General features: G+C 35.4%; 1 protein-coding gene across 2 annotated transcripts in view; it reads left to right on the top strand.

The window, feature by feature from the left end:
• The first annotated feature begins 6,911 nt into the window (after positions 1-6,911).
• Positions 6,912-21,532, top strand: part of LOC129739354 (uncharacterized) — a 49,289-nt gene continuing 34,668 nt past the window's right edge. For both annotated transcript variants that reach the window (XM_055730762.1, XM_055730761.1), the window contains exon 1: positions 6,912-7,534. In XM_055730762.1, the coding sequence (XP_055586737.1) occupies positions 7,270-7,534 (265 nt within the window). In that variant the 5' untranslated portion in view covers positions 6,912-7,269. The remainder of the gene's footprint in view (positions 7,535-21,532) is intronic.

The following is a 21,532-nucleotide window of genomic DNA, read 5'->3' as shown; positions in this document are numbered from 1 at the left end:
TATATATATATATATATATATATATATATATATATATATATATATATATATATATATATATATATATATATATATATATATATATATATATATATATATATATATATATATATATATAATAATATATATATATATATATAAAAATTAATTTCTGTCTGTCTGTATGTCTGTTCCTTAAAGACTCGGAAACTACTGAACCGATTTGCGTGAAACTTGGCAGGTAGGGGTATTGGAGGCAGGGGAAGGTTCCTATTATGGTTTGGGCCCCTCCCTCTCTCATGAAGGGGGGGAGGGGTCTCCCAAACAAAAGACAATTTTTTGCATAACTCGAAAACTAATCAAGCCAATGGTATCCAATTTGGCATGGGGTGGTATTTGGAAAAGAGGAATATTTCTATGAATATTAGGTACCACTATCTCCTCTCAGTGGGCTGATAGGAAGGGGGGGGGGCTACCTTACAATTTTTCATATATCTCAAAAACTAATCAAGATATTGAAACCAAATTTGGCATGGAAGGTTTTTGGATACGTAAAATATTTCGATGATTATTTGAGACCCATCCCTATTTCCAGTAGAAAGGGGGAGGGGGCCTCTTTTATAATTTTTTAAATAACTCACTAACATAAGCAAATAGAACCAAATTTGGCATGGGAGGGTATTTGGATTCAAAAACTATTTCTATGATTATTTGAGACCCCTCCCTCTTTTCTGTAGGGAGATGTGAAGGGGTGAGGGACCTCTTTTATAATTTTTCACATAACTCAGAAACTAATTAAGCAAATGGAACCAAATTTGGCATGGGTGGGTATTTGGGAACGTGACATTTTCTAATGATTGTTTGAGACCCCTTCCATCTTCCAGCGGGGAGAGGGAAGAAGGGAGGGAGGAGTTTCAAACAATTTTTACTGCATAACTCAAGAACTACAACAGCAAATGTAACCAAATTTGGCATGGAACGATATTTGGGTACGAGAAATGCTTCTATGAATATTTGGTATCCCTCACTCCTTCAAAGAGGTGGATGGAAAGGGAAGGAAAGTTCTCCTCCACAATTTTCAGTATAACTGGAGAGCTGATTGAGCCAATTGAAACATTTTTGACATTTGAGGGTATTTAGATACGAAAAATGTTTCTATTATAAATTGGGGTTGGGGTTGGGGTTTCACTGTTTTTCAGCGGAAAGATAAATTTGGCCTCAAAAAGTTTATGAGTACGAAAAATACTTCATGAATAATAAGCTCTCCCCTCCATTCAATGGGGAGAACGGAAGAAGGGATGATACTTCCTTTCATGTTTATGCATAACTCAAGAATTTACTACGCAAATAAAACCAAATTTGGTATGGGATGGTATATCAATACGAGAAATTTTTCTATATGAAACAATTCCTTTCTTGCAGTAGGATGATAGAATTGAAAATATAGGAAGGTAAGAGGAAAGCTTACATTTAACTTTTTTTTTACAAAATCCGAGAAAAAGACAAAAATTAACATGGAAAATCATTTTGGTATGATTCTATGATTATCTGACACACCATCCTTCTTTCTGTGAGTAGGTACATAGGAGGAGGGAGGTGAGCCCAATACAATTTTGTTAGTATAAGTTCTCAATTTATGCTAACGAAGCCAACAAATGGAAACAAATATGGCTTGGAATGGTATTTGGTTACGAGATATATTTCTGTGATTGTTATAGACCCTTATGCTTTACAGTGTAGAGAGGGAAAGAAAGGAGCTGGCTCCATATAAAATTTGCTTTAAAGCTTAAAAACTTATCAATCAATGGAACTATTTGATATAAGAGGATTTCTTGGAACGATAAAAAAAATGGGTATGATTATTAAAGATCACGACCTCCATTCAGCAGGGGGTGAAGGGAGTACATGAGGGCTCTTTTATCAGTTTTTTTTTTGCCTGAATCTACAACATATCAAGCGAAATCAACCATATTTTATAAGTTAGATTCATTGCATACAATTAATTTTAGACCCTCCTTTTTTTAGAGCGGATTAAAATTATCAGATCTTTAACACAAATTTATAGATCAAGATTTAGAATATAATTTTAAGTTATCATTGTCTTGCAATTCGAAACTCCAGCTGCAGCTCTTATTTATAGCGATTGCTTATGAATGATGTTATAATTTGATTTAAAATTATGCTAACAAAACAATAAAAATTTGAATAATATCTTAAAATATCATTTGATTTTGGAAGGTGTAGCAACGCACACCGAGTCAGCTAGTGTAATATGAATGTAATGATGAATTGGTACGAATAAAGACATATTAAAAAAAAATTTCAAAAAGTGGGTGAAATTTCAAACGCTGACTCCAAAAAATGCGTTAAAAATTGGCTTGAAACAGTACCATCTATTGCACCGTTCAAAAGTTGAAAATCAAATTTTCAAGAGCCCAGTTTTCGAAAAGGCGTTATCATATATGAACTCATTAATAATTAAACTAATGCCGCTATAAAATAGCCGGGTTCAATATATTGCTAGATAAATCCAATAAGTGTTAGTTTCGACTAGACAGTATTTCACTTCTTTTATTTTATACGGTGTTTACTTATTAACTTTTTTCGGTGAGTAAATAAACATTACGTAACGTTTCGAATTACTTTTCTTCACCCACAATCAGTGGTACCCAAGAGTAACCCAAAACAATACGTAAATTTGAAAAAAAAGTTGTTTCACTCACCGAAAAAGGTCAATAAGTAAAAACTTTATAAAAAGTATCGTGATTCGCATTTAAGATATTTTCCATTATGCAACCAGACGAAAGTGTTACGAAACTTAGAACATGCCAAACAGTTCATACACAGTTCAAAACTGACCAAAATTTTATTATTTTTTTCTCAGTTTGGTTTTGACAGTTCTCTTTGGTGTGTTTGGAGACATCCGGTGGCCCAGCCAAAAAACAAAAATTGGTTCAAAGTGATCGTTAGAAATTTTACACAAGTTTCGTGGGCTAGCTTGTACCTCTATTCTCTGTGGTATAAGTGGGAAAAACTAATCAATGGGAGATACCAAGAATAAAGTAGATATATTTCTTCCAAAAAACGATAAATTATTTTTGTTTCATGAAGAATTTCCTTTATTCCCTTCATAGAAAGTATACACGCATTCGTAACTGTCCCATTTCCAAAAGTTTCTAAGTTTTAATCTATAAAATAAACCATGTTCACAGATTTTTTGAATCTCGTTACATTTATTTCATGGAACTTATATTGTTTTAACATAATGCCAGCAAGTAATAGCAACTATTAGCGTATATAGATATATGAAGAACTTGATCTTTTTTTCAAGATTTTTATTCAAATCACACCTGCTTTACGATTCACAAATATTCATTTAAAAATCGTTGAAGATTTCATTTTTATGATAGTTTGTTTATTCTCGAACTAATATTCAACAAGCGTGATTTTTTATGTTTTTATTAGAAACGTTTTAAAACAAATGCGTTGACGCGAAACACAATTTTTTTTGTTTCGTTTAAAATTTGATAATTGAATTCGTTACATGAAGCGCATTGTTATGTAAAACTTCTACTGGAAAATACTGAAATAGTGTTGAAGTAAAAAGTCTTGAACGTTTCCGAAAAAAAAGGAAATCAACCAATTTTAATTCTAAAAATTGCATTGAATTCCTCTCAAAAAGATTAAAGAGATCCCTCAATTTTAGACAAAATGTAACTTTTAAACGAATCATGAATTGAAAAGCAGTAGAGTTTTCGTGACGTCACAACGCTTAAAAATAGAAACACAGCTTTATCACCGATTCTAGAGCGTAAACTTGCCTTTTTTATTCTTTCTATAGTATCAAACTTAAAAGATGGCTTTTTTACCATAATTTCGCAATTATTTTTTTGACATAGCTAGATTTTTGACAAAATTATGTTTCAAATAAGAATAATTGTAAAAATCAATTTATTTCAAATTTCAAAGATAACATACTCAATCCCAAGAAAGGTAATTGAAAATTTTATGATGGAATTATTTTCCATCATAGTGTTGTTTTAAAACAACACTAATCAAAATCCGAATATCTCAATGCACGTGGATATTTTGAGTGATCAATTCACAAAAAATATTCTAGACATTAAGAAAGTTTAGCCCATGATATTTTTATTACGACATTTTAATATATGTGTGAGACATCGAACAAAGTATGCAAAAAAATTTCAAAAATCAAATTTATTACTTTTTTCTTCAAAGTGGTATTTTGAGCATCGTTGTTATTTCTCAAGATTTTTATATTCTAACATAACAAACTTTTGACGTAGAATTACGTCTTACGGCAAAACTATATGGGGGCAAATTGAAATTCGCGAACGGATCTCGCGTCACGAAAAACGCGTCTTTCACGGACATCTTTTCCGAATAACATTTTGGATCGGCTATGTGTTGGTACACCAATACTAATAACGCGTAAATACAAATTGGTGAGCAAAACACCCGAGCGAAAAAAACCCCGATCGTCGACCCAAACTGCACTAGATGCGAAGTTATAAAAGGGCAAGGATTGCCCCGACCCGGTTTCATTTGGTTTTTGGTCTTTCTCTCGGTCGGTCGGTTGTTGCGACCAAATATGTGTGCAATGCTGTTGCGAGAAGGCTGCTTGCTAGGATTGTGCTGTTTGAAGTTCTTCATCAGGACGACGAGGACAACTATGCTCGGCTGAGTAAATCATTTTCACTGAAACCCGGAACGTTCATTATGCTTCACCACCATAATGTTGAACTGGTGTAGCAGTGGCCTGGCATAGGGTTGCCAGAACATAAACATAACCTTGAAAACATTCGGTTCCTTTGAGAAAATCAAACTCGGCCAAAAGCCCACCAAACCACATCAGCAGCATCGTCCAGATTCAGCAATTTTCCACATCTGCGGGGTCAGCCAACTAAATGCTTCAGGATACTTTACAAAGGCATGAGTCTTTTGATAAAAAAAAATCATTAAATTTTTTTTTTGTATGGCCACCTGTAATTTTTTGAATATTAAAAAATTAAAAAACATTTGATTAAAATTTTATAAACCTTTCGTTTCTTTTCAATAACGTTTTTCTATAGAGATGAAATTTGAAATAAATTTTTTATTGTGCATGGCAAAGATAAATCCACGGTTCAAATCTTAAACCAGAACATTGATGAAAAATTGAAAAGTAATCCGCGGTCCCGATTTCTGAACAGAAAAATTTCACGAAATTAAAATGTGCAGAAGTTTGAGTATGACACCATTCATTGATAAATAAATTTTTTTTCAAGCAAAAAATTCCATTGGAAAAACCTGAAAACAATTTCACTCTCTAAATAATTTTTTATTAAGTGTGCTTTTCATTGAAGTTAAATTTGTTGTTGAATTTTCATCTCCATTCAATGTACAATGACGACCCCTTTTGTAGGCCCCTTACACAAAATTCGATGTCTGAAATCGATTGTCCGTCTCGCAAAACTCCAGAGTGAAAATTTTCATCTCAATCCAACGAATAATATCGTCAATATCACTAAACAGTTTTTATTTTGTATGGACGACCCCGCATATAGAGCGCATTTCCCCTACTGATTCGAATTGAACGCATGATACTGAATCTTAAAAGCTTTTCTCCGAAGCGTTTGATAAAACGCTTGAGGTTTGTAGTTGCATAATTGCAGGCGCATTGGCTCAGTTGCATTGGATTTTGAAGCAGCTACAAATATTTTCTCGCCTTTTGCTATGCAATTTTCTAGAGCTACAATCTGTCTCAATTGGCCGTGATAGTTGATGAATGAATATATAATTCATGTCAAAACGATCAACATTTTCCGAGAATGAAAATTTATTATGAAACATATCCTATTGACACAGGACCGGCTGTCGTAATTCTACGTTAACCTTGCGGTCGTGGCTTATGTACAACCTCTTTAACACTTTAATCTCAATCAATCACAAACACCTTCCTGCACTCAATTGACTAGGTTTGAAGAAATTCAAAAATTATTCTTTAACTATGATAGGCCATAACTTTTATAATACTCAAAATAACGACTTCAAACATGTTGAGTTTTGTTATTCGAATTAAAATGTTATTATTTAGCTGAATCGTTAACTGCAATTCTCTTTTAAAAAAAATCATGCATTAAAGGGTAAAATTGAGCTTTATTATCTCAAGAAATAACCTTTCTAATGCTGTGCAATTAATTTTTGATTAATGAAAAATAATAATCGGTTCTCCAGTTGAGGGGTCATAGATACTTACAAAGACTTGTACCTACATGTCTTTGTTTTCGCAAATGGACGGTTTTGAATGCGAGTTCCGAGTTTGAATTTTTATTTTATTGGAATGAAACTTCACAGGTAAACGATCGCCTAAACGGCACGTAAACAATCACACTGCATAATGAGCACCGGACGGATACATTTGCCCCGTTTTACCTTCGCTGCTCGATGGTCGCCTGCCGGTATTGATAACGTGTCCTGCGAGACAAAACGATGACGACAGTTCGGCGGAAACGACCGGCGCAGAGAAAATACGGCTTCTGGTAAATATATCGGGTGAGTGAGCTTATCCTCGCTTCTCGCGCTCTTTCTCTCTGATGATCGCGCGCGCATACACATGATAGGAGTATTTGCACGACTGATGCTCGCTGGTTGTTGGCTGACTGGTTGACTGGAAGATATGCGGCGGATTTTCCCAACGCGCCTTACCGGTACGGCATTGGCCCCCAATGAACGACTCCATTCCGCACCGACATGTGTTGGGTTGGGAGTCAATAAAAGAACATGCAACCGATATTCTAACAGCCATTAACTGTTAAGGAAGAAAACGAAACACACAACAATCAAATCATACAACAGTAAAAAAAATGTGCGAAGAAACATAGCCTATAGTAAATAAAGTGAATTGACTGGCGAAAGCTTTGGAGCTACTGGTGGTGTGGAGAATCGAGTATTGAGTCATTGTATGAATGAATGATTGGTGTAGAACTGCAGATGCCAGACATACAAGTGTGGATTACACCCCGTTTAGGTGCTTGTACTGGAAGCAACATATTAGCGGCTGATGGTGAGAAGGGCTTTAGTTCCAAACAGTTTGTCACAGCGCGCGGATTAACCGGAAGATCTCTGCTTAAAAATATAATTCTTGTGTGGGGGATAGTAACATCGGCGAAGTTCAAGAGTGCGAAAGTTTCGATTGCCTAGTGCTGTGATACATAGAATACCTACTCCTAAATTCACACTTCAGTTCAAGTGTCAACATCGATCAATATAAAATAGTACTAAGTCATAATGGTTGAATATCTCAAAAAGATTTCGGGTTTATCGTCTTGCCACCTGGAAGATAGCAGTGAACTTACGACGGAAATGGAACTCCAGCAGCGCTCGGTCCCGGTACATCACAATCATGGCACGGATCAGTTCTGCCAAAAACGGCGTCAACATCACTGCATTCAGCAACACAATAATAACCTGTACCTGACAAAGGCAATCATGAGGCGATTGAAAAAAACGCATAAGCGAGTGGAAACTCGACGGATGGCTTCAATTTTCTTTTGTAAGTGAAATTTTCTTTACGCATCATTCGAACAGAATTGTACCGTGCATTCTTCATATTATGTTTTATCGATGATACCGGACAGAAGAAATTGAGTATCTACGCAGCAAAAAAAATGCTTTTAATCTATATATATAAAAGCAATTTCTGTGGGTTTGTTTGTTTGTTTGTTTGTTTGTCCTCTATAGGCTCAGCCATCTTAAGAGCTAGCGAGCTGAAATTTGGCATGGATACTCATTAGGGACAGAAATGATGAAAAATGTTTTCAGAATTTTCGATGACCCTTTCTAAAGGGGGTCGTCCATACAAGACAAATTTTGTTTTCGCGATATTGACGTTATTTTTTGTCGGATTATGATAAAAAATTGCACATAGAGGTTTAGAGACATGGGGAATTGATTCCAGGTATTGAATTTTGTGTCAAGGGTCGGCAAAAGGGGTCGTCCATATGAGCTGTTCAGTGTTTTTACTTTATTGACGTTATTATACATTGGATTGATGTAAAAAATTGCACATGAGTGTTTTGAGGGACGAGCAATTGATTCCAGCTATTAAATTCAGGGTCAGGGGTCGGCAAAAGGGGTCGTCCATATCAACTTTTTAATGGTTTTACGATATTAGCGTTATTATGCATTGGATTGAGATTAAAATTTGACGACGTTTATTTTAAAGAACGGACAATCGATTCCAGTTATCAAATTTTGTAGAAGGGGTCGGCAAAAGGAGTCGTCCATATCAACTGTTCAATGTTTTTGGGATATTGGCGATATTATAGATATGATTTTGATGAAAATTTGCACAAAAGAATTTTGAGGGATGATGAATCGATTCCAGGTTTCAAATTCAGGGTCAAGGGTCGGCCAAAGGGGTCGTTCATACTAAAACTATTTTTGCGATATTAAAGCTTAAATAGATTGGATTAAGATGGAAACTTGGTACGTGGGAGTTTCAAGGAACGAGTAATTGATTTCAATAGTCAAATTTTTATTCAGAGGTTGAAAATTTCCACATAGAAGTTTTGAGGCACGCTCAATTGTTTCAAGTTTCAAATCTCGAGTCAGGGGTCGGCAAAAATGGTCGTCCGTTCACTGTTTCTTCTATATTGGGGGTTATTCTGCAAGTCGAGTGATGTGACTCACAAAATTTCACTTCTTTATCCTGACCCAGGAAATGTTTTTGGGAAGAAACGTAAGTATGAATGAGCTCCAAAAATCGATCACAGGACATTTGAGTTAAAACTTCTAGCCTAGAGTGTTTTCTGGAGTCGGCACAACGATATGAAATTTTGCACATCAAGTCACGTGACTATCAGAATAAGCTCCATTGTCTTAATTATACATCGGATTATAATGAAAATTTGCACATGGGAGTTTTACAGCACATGTAATTGATTTCCCGTGTCAAATTTCGACAAGGAATCAGTAAAAGGTATCGTCCATAATATTTTCGATTTTTTTTTGCAATAACTACGTTTTTAGGCATCATATCGAGGCAAAAATTCAAATACGAGAGTTTTGCAGGACGAGGAATCGATTCCTGATAACAATCTTTCTATGAGACGACAGAAAAAGGGGTCGTCCACATTTACTGTTTAAAGTTTTTCAATAATTGTTTAATTATGCATGAAATCCAGACAAAAACTCATTCACGGGTGTTTTACAAAACGGACAATTGATTTATGAATTCAAATTTTGAACCAGACGACAGAAAAGGGGTCGTTCAAATTATCTTCAAAATTATTTAGACATCATTTCGTTGTTATGCATCTTGAAAAGATAAAAATTCGCACACGGGTGTTCTTTTCGACGGTCAATCAATTTCTTAAATTTCCGTTTGGTAGACAAGCAAAACGGTCGCTTGCAAATTCTGTTTAGTATTTTAAGCATTTTTTTCGTGAATATGCGTCCCAATTACCAACCAAAAACAAAATCATCAGCTTTAAAGTTAATAGCGAAACGAAGTTCGTACGAGATCAGCTAGTTGTGTATACAAACTTATTAGATTAAAAATTTTAAATTATGAATTTGAGTTAACAATAAGAATTTAAAGTCTGCGATCTTTTGAGTTTCAAATTCTTCAACGAAATGGTCAGCTTAGTATTTTTTAATCTTGGTTGTAAAATTCATTAAAGAAATGATTCTGAATCTGAATTTCAAATATTAAATTCTGAATCTGAATTCTGAACTTGAATTCGTGATTTGAATTCCAAACTTCCAAACGATTTCTGAATAATACAATCAGAATTTTTAATATAAGCCTACAAGTGAAGATTGTTTCGGAACCCTCAATCATGAATCTTTAATTTGAGCTCTGATGTTATGGGCTCCAATCAGAATTCATCATATTATTTGTTTATGTTAAATCCGACTTGTGCATTTCAATTAACATATGAAATTCGAATGATGAATCAGATTCATATTTTTCAGAATTCTGGATCGTCATTTTAGAGTAATGTTATGTTTGAATTCTGCATAAGAATAAGTTTAAGAACTTCGAATTTGAATATGAAATAAATACTCAGGCTGGTTTCTAATTGTCTTTTTTGATATTCAGAGGATTATTATCTGAATATTAAAATTAAATGGAAATGAATTAAATGAAAAATTAAATCAAATAATTTTATTTCGATTGAGATATTTATTCATGCTGTTAATTATTCCTCAATCATTCCTATTTATGTCATATTTTTTCAATGATTTTGTGATCTGCAAATCTGATTCTTAATTTAGATTCCTGGATACTTGTATATTTATACTTTTTGTTTTGAATTCATGACCTTAATGTAAAACATGAAGCTTTTGCCAATTTTCGTAAACTATGTTTCTTCGAGATCAATCAGTGATTGTCTTGTTTTCTTTGGTATTCCACCATGGTATGTTGAATGGTGAAACGAAGGCTAGCCAAGCGGACTGCCAAGCGGATTGATGTCATCCGATTTATACAGCTATGTTGATCGTTAGTTTAGAACTGGGAACTTCATTTGGACTAGAATTGTTGCAAACTCTCTATAGCGGTTGCTGTTGCTGGCGTCATTGATTTTGTTCCTGAGCTTGGGCTTGAACGATCGGAATGGTGGTTTCGAAAATCTGTTTAAACAGTTGCGGTTGTCCTCCGATGATTTCGAACGATTGATGTCCAGGGGTACTTGACGGTTGAAAATCGTTTGGGAGGCCTGGGGAGAAGAAGTTCCTAGGAGGGACACTTCGAAAACACTTGAGATTCACTAGTGTCATTTCCAGCTTGGGTATAGTTGAGGTTAAAATCCATCGAAATAAAAAAAAAAAAATGGGTATAGTTGAGTTTCTTTACGATTTAACCGGCTAATAGTTTTTGAAAATCACTTCGGCATACTTGCCATCTTTTTTCTTGATTGATCCTCTGCCGTTGATGATCTTTACCGGCGATTTGGTACCCACTTGAACCTGCTTTTACTGACTTCTATTCAAAACCTTTTTGCCCTAACTCCTTTGATACCCAGTGACCCGGGTTTGGTACGGAGCCCAGGAATTCACATTACCTGTACCGAAACCGTCAAATCCGTATTGCTGTACGGGTGCGAAACTTCGTGCACATATGTGGTGACGACGCGTTTGTTTTTTATTCCTTGAAGGGCACAATAATAAAAATTTTCTTGAACCATTTTTGAGAAATAATTTCAAAATCATGAAATGGAAGATCAATTTCTGAAGGCTAAGGCAACGAAAATCACATCGGTGCAAAAATTTTAAGAGCTAAGTTTGACTGATTTGAGATTGTTGGAAATGTGTGCTCTTTTTTAAAAATGTAAAATGTTACCAAGCCATTTAAAATAAAGATTTTGTTTATTGTTGTTTATTGTATAAAAATCAACGGACCAAATTTAGATCCTAATGATAGCTTAATTATAGGTTACCTATAAAAATTAACAGAATTCTACGGTTCTCTAGACTTGTTCAATATGTTTCTACGGAAAACATTTCTGGGAACGCCAAAGTCAAAGTACTCCGAAAAACGGTTGAAGGTTTTTAGAATGCCTATAAGAGCGCTGTTAGCCCCATAGTTATTCAGCCGAACGGGAACCTAGAGTTGCACATTCTGTTTTCTCAATCCTCGCGGTCGCACGTCAACGCTTCTCAGAACTAGGCAAACGAAAAGGAGCTTGTAAGTGCAGGTGTCGAAGGGCATATTACATGAAGCGCCGCTGGATAGCCTCGATTCGTTCAACTCCATTCTGGCAGAAAGGGCACTCAAGAACGGAACGGACTATGCTACAATATAAGCTTTTTAAGCAGTACACATCTTTGAATTTTTAGCCACGCGAAACAAAAAACCAAGATTTCTAGAGGCTTTGTCTACAACGTAGTTCGTGTGAGTCTTAAACTCAAGCCTTTGATCGAGAATAATACCCAGATCATTGATTTAGTCAACCTGGGAGATTATTTCATCCCCGAGAATGTATGTACTCTAGACTGGCCCAAATTTGTATGGGATGATTTTCACAACATTTTTTTTCAACGCGGCACCCCCTGAATTGGTGCCATTAGTTGAAAAAATGACTTTCTGAAAGTTTCAGGTCATTTGGCTGAAGTACGGTGGCGCAAAAGACTTGAAATTTGTATGAAGATTTTCGGCAAAATGTATGAAAAATCGACATACTTTCACTCTTTGTATTCTAAAATGTTTTCCCAGTATGCTAGAAAGCTCAGAATTTCAGAAATTGTGGTTCAAACAATGACAAACAAGTTTATAAAAGATTGTGACGCGATACGAGTTGACTGTGATAAGTTGAATGTGTGATCTTTTTCGCATTTCATCGATATATCGTGAACGGTGTATAGGTGGATTATTAGTGTACATACTAGCTTGATCGCATTGTCACACAATAAGAATAACAGATAGAAAGTTTTTGTCCTCGTCAAAGTTGTAGCTTATTTTATAACAAATATCTTTGCAAAAAGTTGAAAGAAAGGTTTGAAAAACTATGAACTGCTGCATTGTGTGACGATTCGATCAAGTGTGTGCGAATATTAGCCCATACACCGTTCACGATATATCAAAGAAATGCGAAAAAAATATCACACATTCAATTGCGGATAACTCATCTCAGTCAACTCGCATCGCGTCAGAATCTTCTACAAACTTGTTTGTCATTGTTTGAACAACAATTTCTGAAATTCTGAGCTTTCTAGCATACTGGAAACATATTTTAGAACACAAAGAGTGAAAGTATGTCGATTTTTCATACATTTTGCCGAAAATCTCCATACAATTTTTAAGTCCTTTGCGCCAACTCGTGCTTCGGCAAAATGACCTGAAACTTTCAGAAAGTCATTTTTTCACCTAAAGGCACCAATCTAAGGGGTGCCGCGTGGAATATAAGGATTTTTTTGGTTATGAGCCAGTCTAATGTACTCAACATAAAGAGGTTGCCGGTTGCAAGAAAAAGATATAATCAAGCATTTACTGCGATTTAGCGGCAGGCAGTTGTTGTCGCACCAGTCAGCAAAAATGTTGATCTGCCGTTGCAGGAAATCGATGTCGAGAACATCATTAAATAGATGACAACTATTATTGGTCTAAAATGGCTTCCTTAGGCACTCCGGAAGAGCCAAGAAACTGTCTCGAGAAGGATTCTCCATTATGAACGGACAACTTTCGTCCGGTTAAGTAACTTCGAAACCACTCCAGTAAAGATTCACAGAAGCCCAAGTAAGCTAGCTTTGCGAGGGCAATCTTGTGGTTCACTTTATCAAATGCAGCAGACTAGAGAAGGAGCGGGCTATATGCGCCTATTAAGCAGAATACTGATTTAATCTAATATTACGTCGAATATGTGTACAAAAACTATATACACATGAGCAAAGCGCCGATGTGGTCTAGCGGATAGGCTGGCGCGAGTCTGGTATTGGTATGCCAGGCGTACTGGGTTCGATTCTCGGTATCGGCAAGAAAAACTTTTGGGTTCGAATCCCATTAATGGCCAACAGGTAAGATGTCTTTCATTCTATAACTGACTATATAATAGGAATGTTCAATCAGTTGCCAGCTGGTCAGGTATATACACGGATGCCGGAATACCTGTAAGTAAACTAGCCTACCTGATTGATTCGTTCTTCTAAAATATACCTACATCATCACACGCAATACATTCACTCCATAACAGTTCATACAAAGCCATGGGGATGGTGACGCGGTGCATTGGAGATTTGTCGAACTTAATAATCTAAAGAATGCGTGTGAGCACATACTTTGGCAGAAACTGCGGTGAATCCGTGCACCCATGATGGATTACCAACATACATACATACAAAAACTATATACAAATGAGCAGACATCTGTTTTCTATACATTGGAGTAATTTTTTTGTTTAAATCTCCATCCATTTTTGAGAAGTTGTTTTTATTATAACTGTTGTCAAAATTGCCGAACCTCAAAACGTGCGGGCTAAACGCGCCTATTTATGTTTTAGGTAAAATTTCAGTTAATTTTGGCAATATTTCCGTATAATTTCATTGGAAATGCTAGAAACTGATAACTTTCATACGACAAAGCTGAAGTTTTATAAAAATCTATATCTTTTATAACTTTATGGAATAAATAAAGTTTAGGGTGCCATAATATGGAGGAAATTTCATTCCTAAGATAAATTTTATCGAATCTGTTTTGAGATCTTCGATTTGCTCTTAAAATCATATATTTATTCTATTTAACCTGTTATCAGTGCTCAAAAAAGTCAAATTCATTTATCACAAAAAAAACTGAATGAGAAAAAATTGCTTTTTTGCTCATCTATTTAGACAGACAGTGAAAAAATATCAGGTTGGCCTAGACCAACTTCATGATGATTGTGAATATTTATGTCTTGTTCCTTCATTCGCTCCATAGTCAGTCATTTCACAAAGTCATGACATTATGAAAAATGTGAATGGATTTTAATTGTTAAGTTTTTAAAGTAAAATTTTTAAATAGATCACCAATATGAAGAATTAAAAATAGAACACAAACACTTGAAAATTCTTTAAATTTCGTTTCAACTTTCATAAAAAGCTATTAGACGTTTTTGAATGTCCTTATCTTTCTACATGCTCTCAGATTTCTGAATAATCCCATCAGAAAAACATAATATAAACAACTCCGTGCATTTCTCAGTTCGAAATCTTTTTTTGCCTGGAGCAACTTTTGTTCCAAATATAAATATAAACAGCAAAACAATTTTTTCCAGCCAATGCTTCTCGCAACAGCTAGCTAACTAACTTCACTGATTTCAGCATTTTCATGACTGAGATTTTTACAAGATCACGGTCACGGAGTTTAAAATGAAGTGACTTTTGATCGACAATCAGTCAGAGATTGCTTTGTGGATGGTCAGAGGAAATTAGGTTCGGAGTAAAATGTGTACTGTGATTGAAAAATTATTTCACATTCATGCTAGCATGTCAACAGTTTTGAACACTGCCTGTTATTATAAAGTAGCGGCATTTTACAAACATGATGGGGGCAAACAAAAACACTCTCTTATTCCACTTTCCCATCATTATGAAACCATCATTAAAGCTTAAATTTGTTTTACTTCTAAGGTTCACTTGAATAAGAAACAAAAACCACCCAACTTTTTGTTTTGAGCTTCTTTACGTATAATTTTTAAAAGTCAAAATATTACATCAAAAGATATCAAAATCTTGAATGAATTTTTAAATTTTTTGAGTTGGTTTATTCATGAAATTCTTTTTTTGCCTTATGTTCAAAGCGTATCACCCTCAAAATGCATTTATTAGATACGTTGTCTTGTCAGCCATTTCGTCAAACGGCCGTAGGCGCATTTAACCCGATAGGCCCATTTAGGAAACCTTTCTCCTAATCTGTATAAATAGCATCGGTTTTTATCTTCCTGGCATAGCTTTCTTGTACAAAATATGTGAACGTCAGTAAATTTGTGGTAGTTGATCGTTTAGGCATGAAACCGTGCTGATCGTTTGAAAATTGGTGCTTGCAGAATGTAAAAATGGAATCCAACACAACCAGCTCAAACAGTTTTGCGACAGCACACAGAGCTGAGATACCACGGTAATTATTAATATCTTTCTTATCTCCCTTTTTGTAAACAGGAAACATATATGCTTCTTTCCACAAAGCCGGGAAGATTGCGCCGTACAGCGATGCTTGAAAGATATGCCTGATAGGTGTTAGCATATGAGGCATAAACCGTTAACAAAAATAGCTAGTATTTCATCCGGGCCCCTAGAAGTAGAGTTTTGGAGTTTGGCGGTTGCTTTTAAGATAGCTGCATCATCGACGGACGACGAGTACATGTACCATTTAGAGAAGAGTCTAGAGGTGAGACATTACTCACAGACCATGTCAGTTGTTCTGCAGAAATGACCCGCTTGCGAAAATTTCTCAGCGAACAGATAAGGGGAGAGTGGGGATACTTGATCCCTTTTTCTTATTTTCACCATATCTTTTTGGAAAAATTTAGCAACTCGCACTCTTTTACATTTTCTGACAGCGTGTAACCACTGACCATACTGACATGACACTTAGAACAAAAATTCAACCATTTTCTGTCTAATTTATTGTTGTTAGATTTTGCAGGTTCGCAATACCGACGGCAGGTGGCGAACCTGAAAAATTTTACAAAAATGCCCTGTAGGAAAAATGGTCCTGTTTAGCCCGATTTTATCGTAGAAATTGCGTGTTTTATTTTGAAAGTTGGATGGCATTTCCTAACTGGGATAGCATTTCTTCAAATCGATCGATGCGCACTCTGGAATCGACATTGCGTACTGTTGGAAAAATTATCCAGAAAACGAAATCGAGTGTCCAGTCAGTAAGGTCAGTGGTGTAACTTCAAGTTTCTATGCTCCTAAAATTAGAACGATACTTGAACCCGTAGGTGAACTAGAAGCATTTTCGAGGGAGTAAAAAAATTGCGATATTTTTGAAGTTAGGGGAGACTTGATCCTTTATTCAGGAAGCCCTAATCCATGGAAAAAATCAAACATTCCCCAAGATAGAATGTTAATTGACTATTTTGGTCATGTTTGTTCTCATTTCACAATCTATAATTGTCAGAAAAAAAATCTATAGCTTATTCTCAACCCTTATGACATTGCATACTTACGGGCGCAATTTTTTATAAACTAGAGAAAATCAATTATTTAAGCCCTTTTCTTCAGATTATTGATGGATGAATATTAGCTATTGGATAAATATTAGTAATCTCGTAATCAGCAATGACCACGATCCATTGAGAAAAAGAATATACCGGGATCATTTGTACCCATATATTAGGGATCAATTGTACCCAAAATCAACATTTTAGAAAACTTTTTCTGAAAAAAGTTGGGAGTTTTTCATCGCTTTGGAAATATTGTTTTTGAAGTTCATTTTACATTCGAAAGATTGATGTATTGGAATAAATATTTTTGTTATAATATTGATTGAATGATCAACATTTTCGATGAGAGCGAGTAATTTTGAATTCCGAGAAAAAGTTACATAAGTTTTCTTTTGCTCTTTTTTTTACAGTTTAACGTGGTTTAACGTTATTACAGGAATTTGAAAAAAATCTTTTGAAACGTTTTGCAGTCTTCTACATGGATGTTAAATATTGTTCGGCCCGGATACTTACGAACAGAAAAAATCTGGCAATCGTTCAATGAAGCCAATCGTAATCGATCGAAAACAATCGAAATCGATCAAGCCCGAGAGCAGGATTCGTTTCTATCGGTTTCTATCGCACTAACACAAATGCAGTTGTTTACTGTCAAAAAACAGCTTATTCGGTTTGTTTTTTATTTTTCAAGTTTGAAAGTGATGTCATTCGGTGCGGTGTTCTCTGTCGTGTACTGAGTCGGTGGTGCTGTGCTAAAGCTTAGTTCTTTTAGAAATGGGACAGTTACGAATGCATGTATCTCAAAAACCATTCGTTTGATCTAAATACTTTCTATGAATGAAATGAAGGTAATCTTAAATTAATTTATGAAAAAATTTGAAAAAATATTTTTTGTTTATTGTAATAAAAAATTATACTTTATTCTTGAAACCTCCCATTGGCCGCCACACACTTTTTTCAGTCATGGTTTGATCAGTTTTTCAAATTTATACTTCGTCAAATCTGTATTTTAGGTAGCTGCATCCTCCTCCTTCAATTTCTGCTATTTTACGGTCCAATATTTCTCTTCCAAATGAAGCTGAGAGCAATTTAATGGATATAGCTGTTTCGAAGTTAACAAAACTTGATTATTTTTGAGCTACTTTAAAGCTTTTTTAATGGAATTTCTGTTGGCAAACTCTGACAATAACGAAGTAAAACCATTATGAGATTGAAACTAAAGTATAATGGGTTAGTATAGATCGCGTACATACAGGGTAATACAAGATTGCTCTTTTTAGGCTTTGAAAAACAGCGAAAACCAAAGTTTTCGTTTTGAAAATTGATGTTTTTTTCCACAGGAGCAGAATCTTGGCAAATCATTATATTTTATACAAAACAACCAGCAAATACATACTTTAATGTACAGGGAGCCTTGCTACGAGTAGAAATGATAGAGGATTCAAACGCTGGAATTTGTTTGAAATAGGGTATTTCATAAGTTTTGTCGTTCATCAGAAATCATCTGTACCATAGCCTCAGTACCGGCTATACAGCTTACGAGCTCCGGAACTAGCAAAAAAAAAGTTGTTTGAGGTTAGAATTGAATGACTCATTACTAGGAAACGCTTTCAGCTTATCGGAGAAATTGTTTTTGGACATTTCAGCGATCTACCCATAGTTTTTTGCTTATCCAAAATTAAAAATTTTAGTATGAGACTTGACTTTCCTGATGACCCTTAACCTTAGTTGCCGATCATGTGCTTAACTCCAATGCTTGATTTGAACTTTGGGGGCATTTTTGACAGTTTTTGCATACTTTTTCATAACTCACACACAGTAGTTCTTTGAATAATCAATCGTATTGTCAGCTGTCAATTTGAAAATGATGGATTTTGAAGGAAACTGTGCAAAATTATTTTTTTCTTTTTCTTTGCATCATTAATATCTCAAAAACACATGGACTTTAAATTTTGGAAAAAATAGGTTTGAAAGTACTTTTCACAGGCAACAAAATGCTGTCAAAATTTTGAATGTCCGATAAATAGTAAATGAGCTATAAGCAAAAGAAAGTGTCCCATTTCTAAAAGAACTAAGCTTTAGTCGTGCTAAGTCGGTGTCGATGGTGCTGGTCGGTGCTGCTGAGTCAGCCATGCTGTGTCGGTGGTGCTGTGCCAATCATGCTGGGTCGGTGTTGCTGTGCCAGTCGTGCTCTGCCAGGTATTCTGAGTCCGTTGTGCTGTGCCAGTGAAAGTGATGCCAGTCGATGTGGTGTCGGCGGTGTTGTGTCAGAGATGCAGTATTCAATAGCATCTTTCAGTGTAGTTGCTGCCCAGAAGCAAATGTCGATTCAAGCGGACTAAATGTTAATCGTCATCAAACATACGGTGCTCCCACCCGGGGAGTGAAAAAAACGACGTTAGTATACACTGAGGTTTTTTTTTACGCGGTTTTTTTTTACACGGTTTTTTTTAACGCGGCTTTTTTTACGCGGATTTTCGAATTAACGCGGTTTTTTTTACGCGGATTTTCGAATTAACGCGGTTTTTCAGAGAAAATATTCTAAGACTTTTTCAAAGGAAAACACTTAGAATCTTTTTGTAGGGGGCCGTTCACATACCACGTGGACAACTTAGGGGGGGGGGAGGGGGGTATGGAAATGTCCACGCTTGTCCACGGAGAGGGGGGTAGGGGTTTGGGTTATGTCCACGTGGACATACTTACTTTCAAAATATTTTCTAAAGGTGAATAAATATTAAGACGTTTTAATCAAAATCTTAAAATTCTTAAAATCTTTCCAGTTTTAGTTTAAAAAATAAGTAGCTACTTGAAAGCAAGTGATAAATATGTTAATTAATAAATTTAAAATTTAAATTTTTTTTTTTTATCAGGAAATTTATATACGGTTTTACAAAATCAGCCATTTCTATAACAAAAAGGCAAAAAGTGTGGTATTCACTAACTGTCAAATTATATAGGTATTTAAAATAAAAACTTTTTCCAATTTGTCCACGTGGACATCCGGGGAGGGGGGTAGGGGTTTGCCAAATGTCCACGCTTGTCCACGGAGGGGGAGGAGGGAGTAAAAAATCACATTTTTCTGTACCACGTGGTATCTGAACGGCCCCTAGTTGGGAAAATCTTAGCTCGGAGACTAAGAACGTGATACATGAGACCTGAGACCTGAAACCTGAGACATGAGACATGAGACCTGAGACATGAGACATGAGCCATGAGCCATGAGACATAAGACCTGAGACCTGAGACATGAGACATGAGACATGAGACATGAGACATGAGACATGAGACATGAGACATGAGACATGAGACCTGAGACCTGAAACCTGAGACATGAGACACGTGACCTGAGACATGAGACATGAGACCTGAGACATGAGACATGAGCCATGAGACATGAGACATGAGACATGAGACCTGAGACATGAGACCTGAGACCTGAAACCTGAGACATGAGACATGTGACCTGAGACATGAGACCTGAGACCTGAGACATGAGACATGAGACATGAGACATGAGACATGAGACATGAGACATGAGACATGAGACCTGAGACCTGAGACCTGAGACATGGAACATGAGACCTGAGACATGAAACCTAAGACCTGAGACATGGAACATGAGACCTGAGACATGAGACATGAGACATGAGACATGAGACGATCTGAATTCCACACTGTCAAATAAGCCTCACTATATTCTACTATTCTATTAATCTAATTGATTTTGTTTTTTATCTTAAAAATAAACTATCATTGTACGCAAATTTTTAAATAATCATGGTTCTTACGCGTTTTTTTAGTAACGTGCTGTTTTGTTTGAATTTTTTAATTAAAATTGATTTTTTACGTGGATTTTCGAATTTACGAGGTTTTTTTTACGCGGATTTTCGAATTAACGCGGTTTTTTTTTACGCGGATTTTCGAATTAACGCGGTTTTTTTTTACGCGGATTTTCGAATTAACGCGGTTTTTTTTTACGCGGGACCAAATACCGCGTAAAAAAAAACCTCAGTGTATAAGGTTTTTTTGAAAGCTAACCGGAAAAGAAATACAAATTTTTTAAGTAATAAAATATTAATTAAAACGCGAGCTTTATTAAAAAATACTTTAAACGTCTTTTTTTTTTCCTTTTGCTCGGGACGAAACATAAACTCAGTTTATTTTTTTGTTTTTTTTTTTTAATTCTAGCGGAGACGCATCGGGAATCGAAAAATTTATTAAAAATAAAAGTATCTAAAGACCATTACGATTTTACTTTTTTTATAAGAAAATTAATCCCGAAACCTCATAGTGTACAGCTGAATAAGAAAATGACAATAAACACAGCGCGTTAGTATTAGTGGGTTGCTGTTCAATCAGCAACCTAATAGCAATCGATTGAAGTCAGTTGGAAAAACAGCTGATCAACTGTCAATCCATTTCAATTGATTTCGATTGAGTTTCATTGAACACACCTATTGTATCTCTTACTATCATACGACGAACAATGATGCGGCATAAATTTTTATTTAATAATTTCAAACATTCCTCAATATTTTCTAGCTACAAAAAAAAAAGGAAAATTAACCTTCCTCCAATTCATCTCGCAAGCAACTCCTCTACCGAGATGAGTGTTTTATCAAATAAACAAACAACCTCCTATCCACTCTTCTACACAAGTGAATTGCTTTTGCTCAATGCTTCGACGTCACCCTTTTCAATAAAATATTTTGCATCGACCTTTTATTTCCTTTTTCTCGGACATTCGTTCATGTATCTTTGCACTATATAAAAGAAAGAATTTCAACCTGAATAGAAATTTGACCATTTTTTCACCTAGTGATGACGAACTACTAATATGAACCACTAATATGATGTAATGATGTGTCGTCATCGATGCACTACTAAAGTGGAATTCGGAGAGA

The sequence above is a fragment of the Uranotaenia lowii genome, chromosome 1 (genome assembly GCF_029784155.1).
Source record: "Uranotaenia lowii strain MFRU-FL chromosome 1, ASM2978415v1, whole genome shotgun sequence".
Classification (NCBI taxonomy): Eukaryota; Metazoa; Arthropoda; class Insecta; order Diptera; family Culicidae; genus Uranotaenia; species Uranotaenia lowii.
This window is presented reverse-complemented; position numbering and strand designations above follow the sequence as displayed.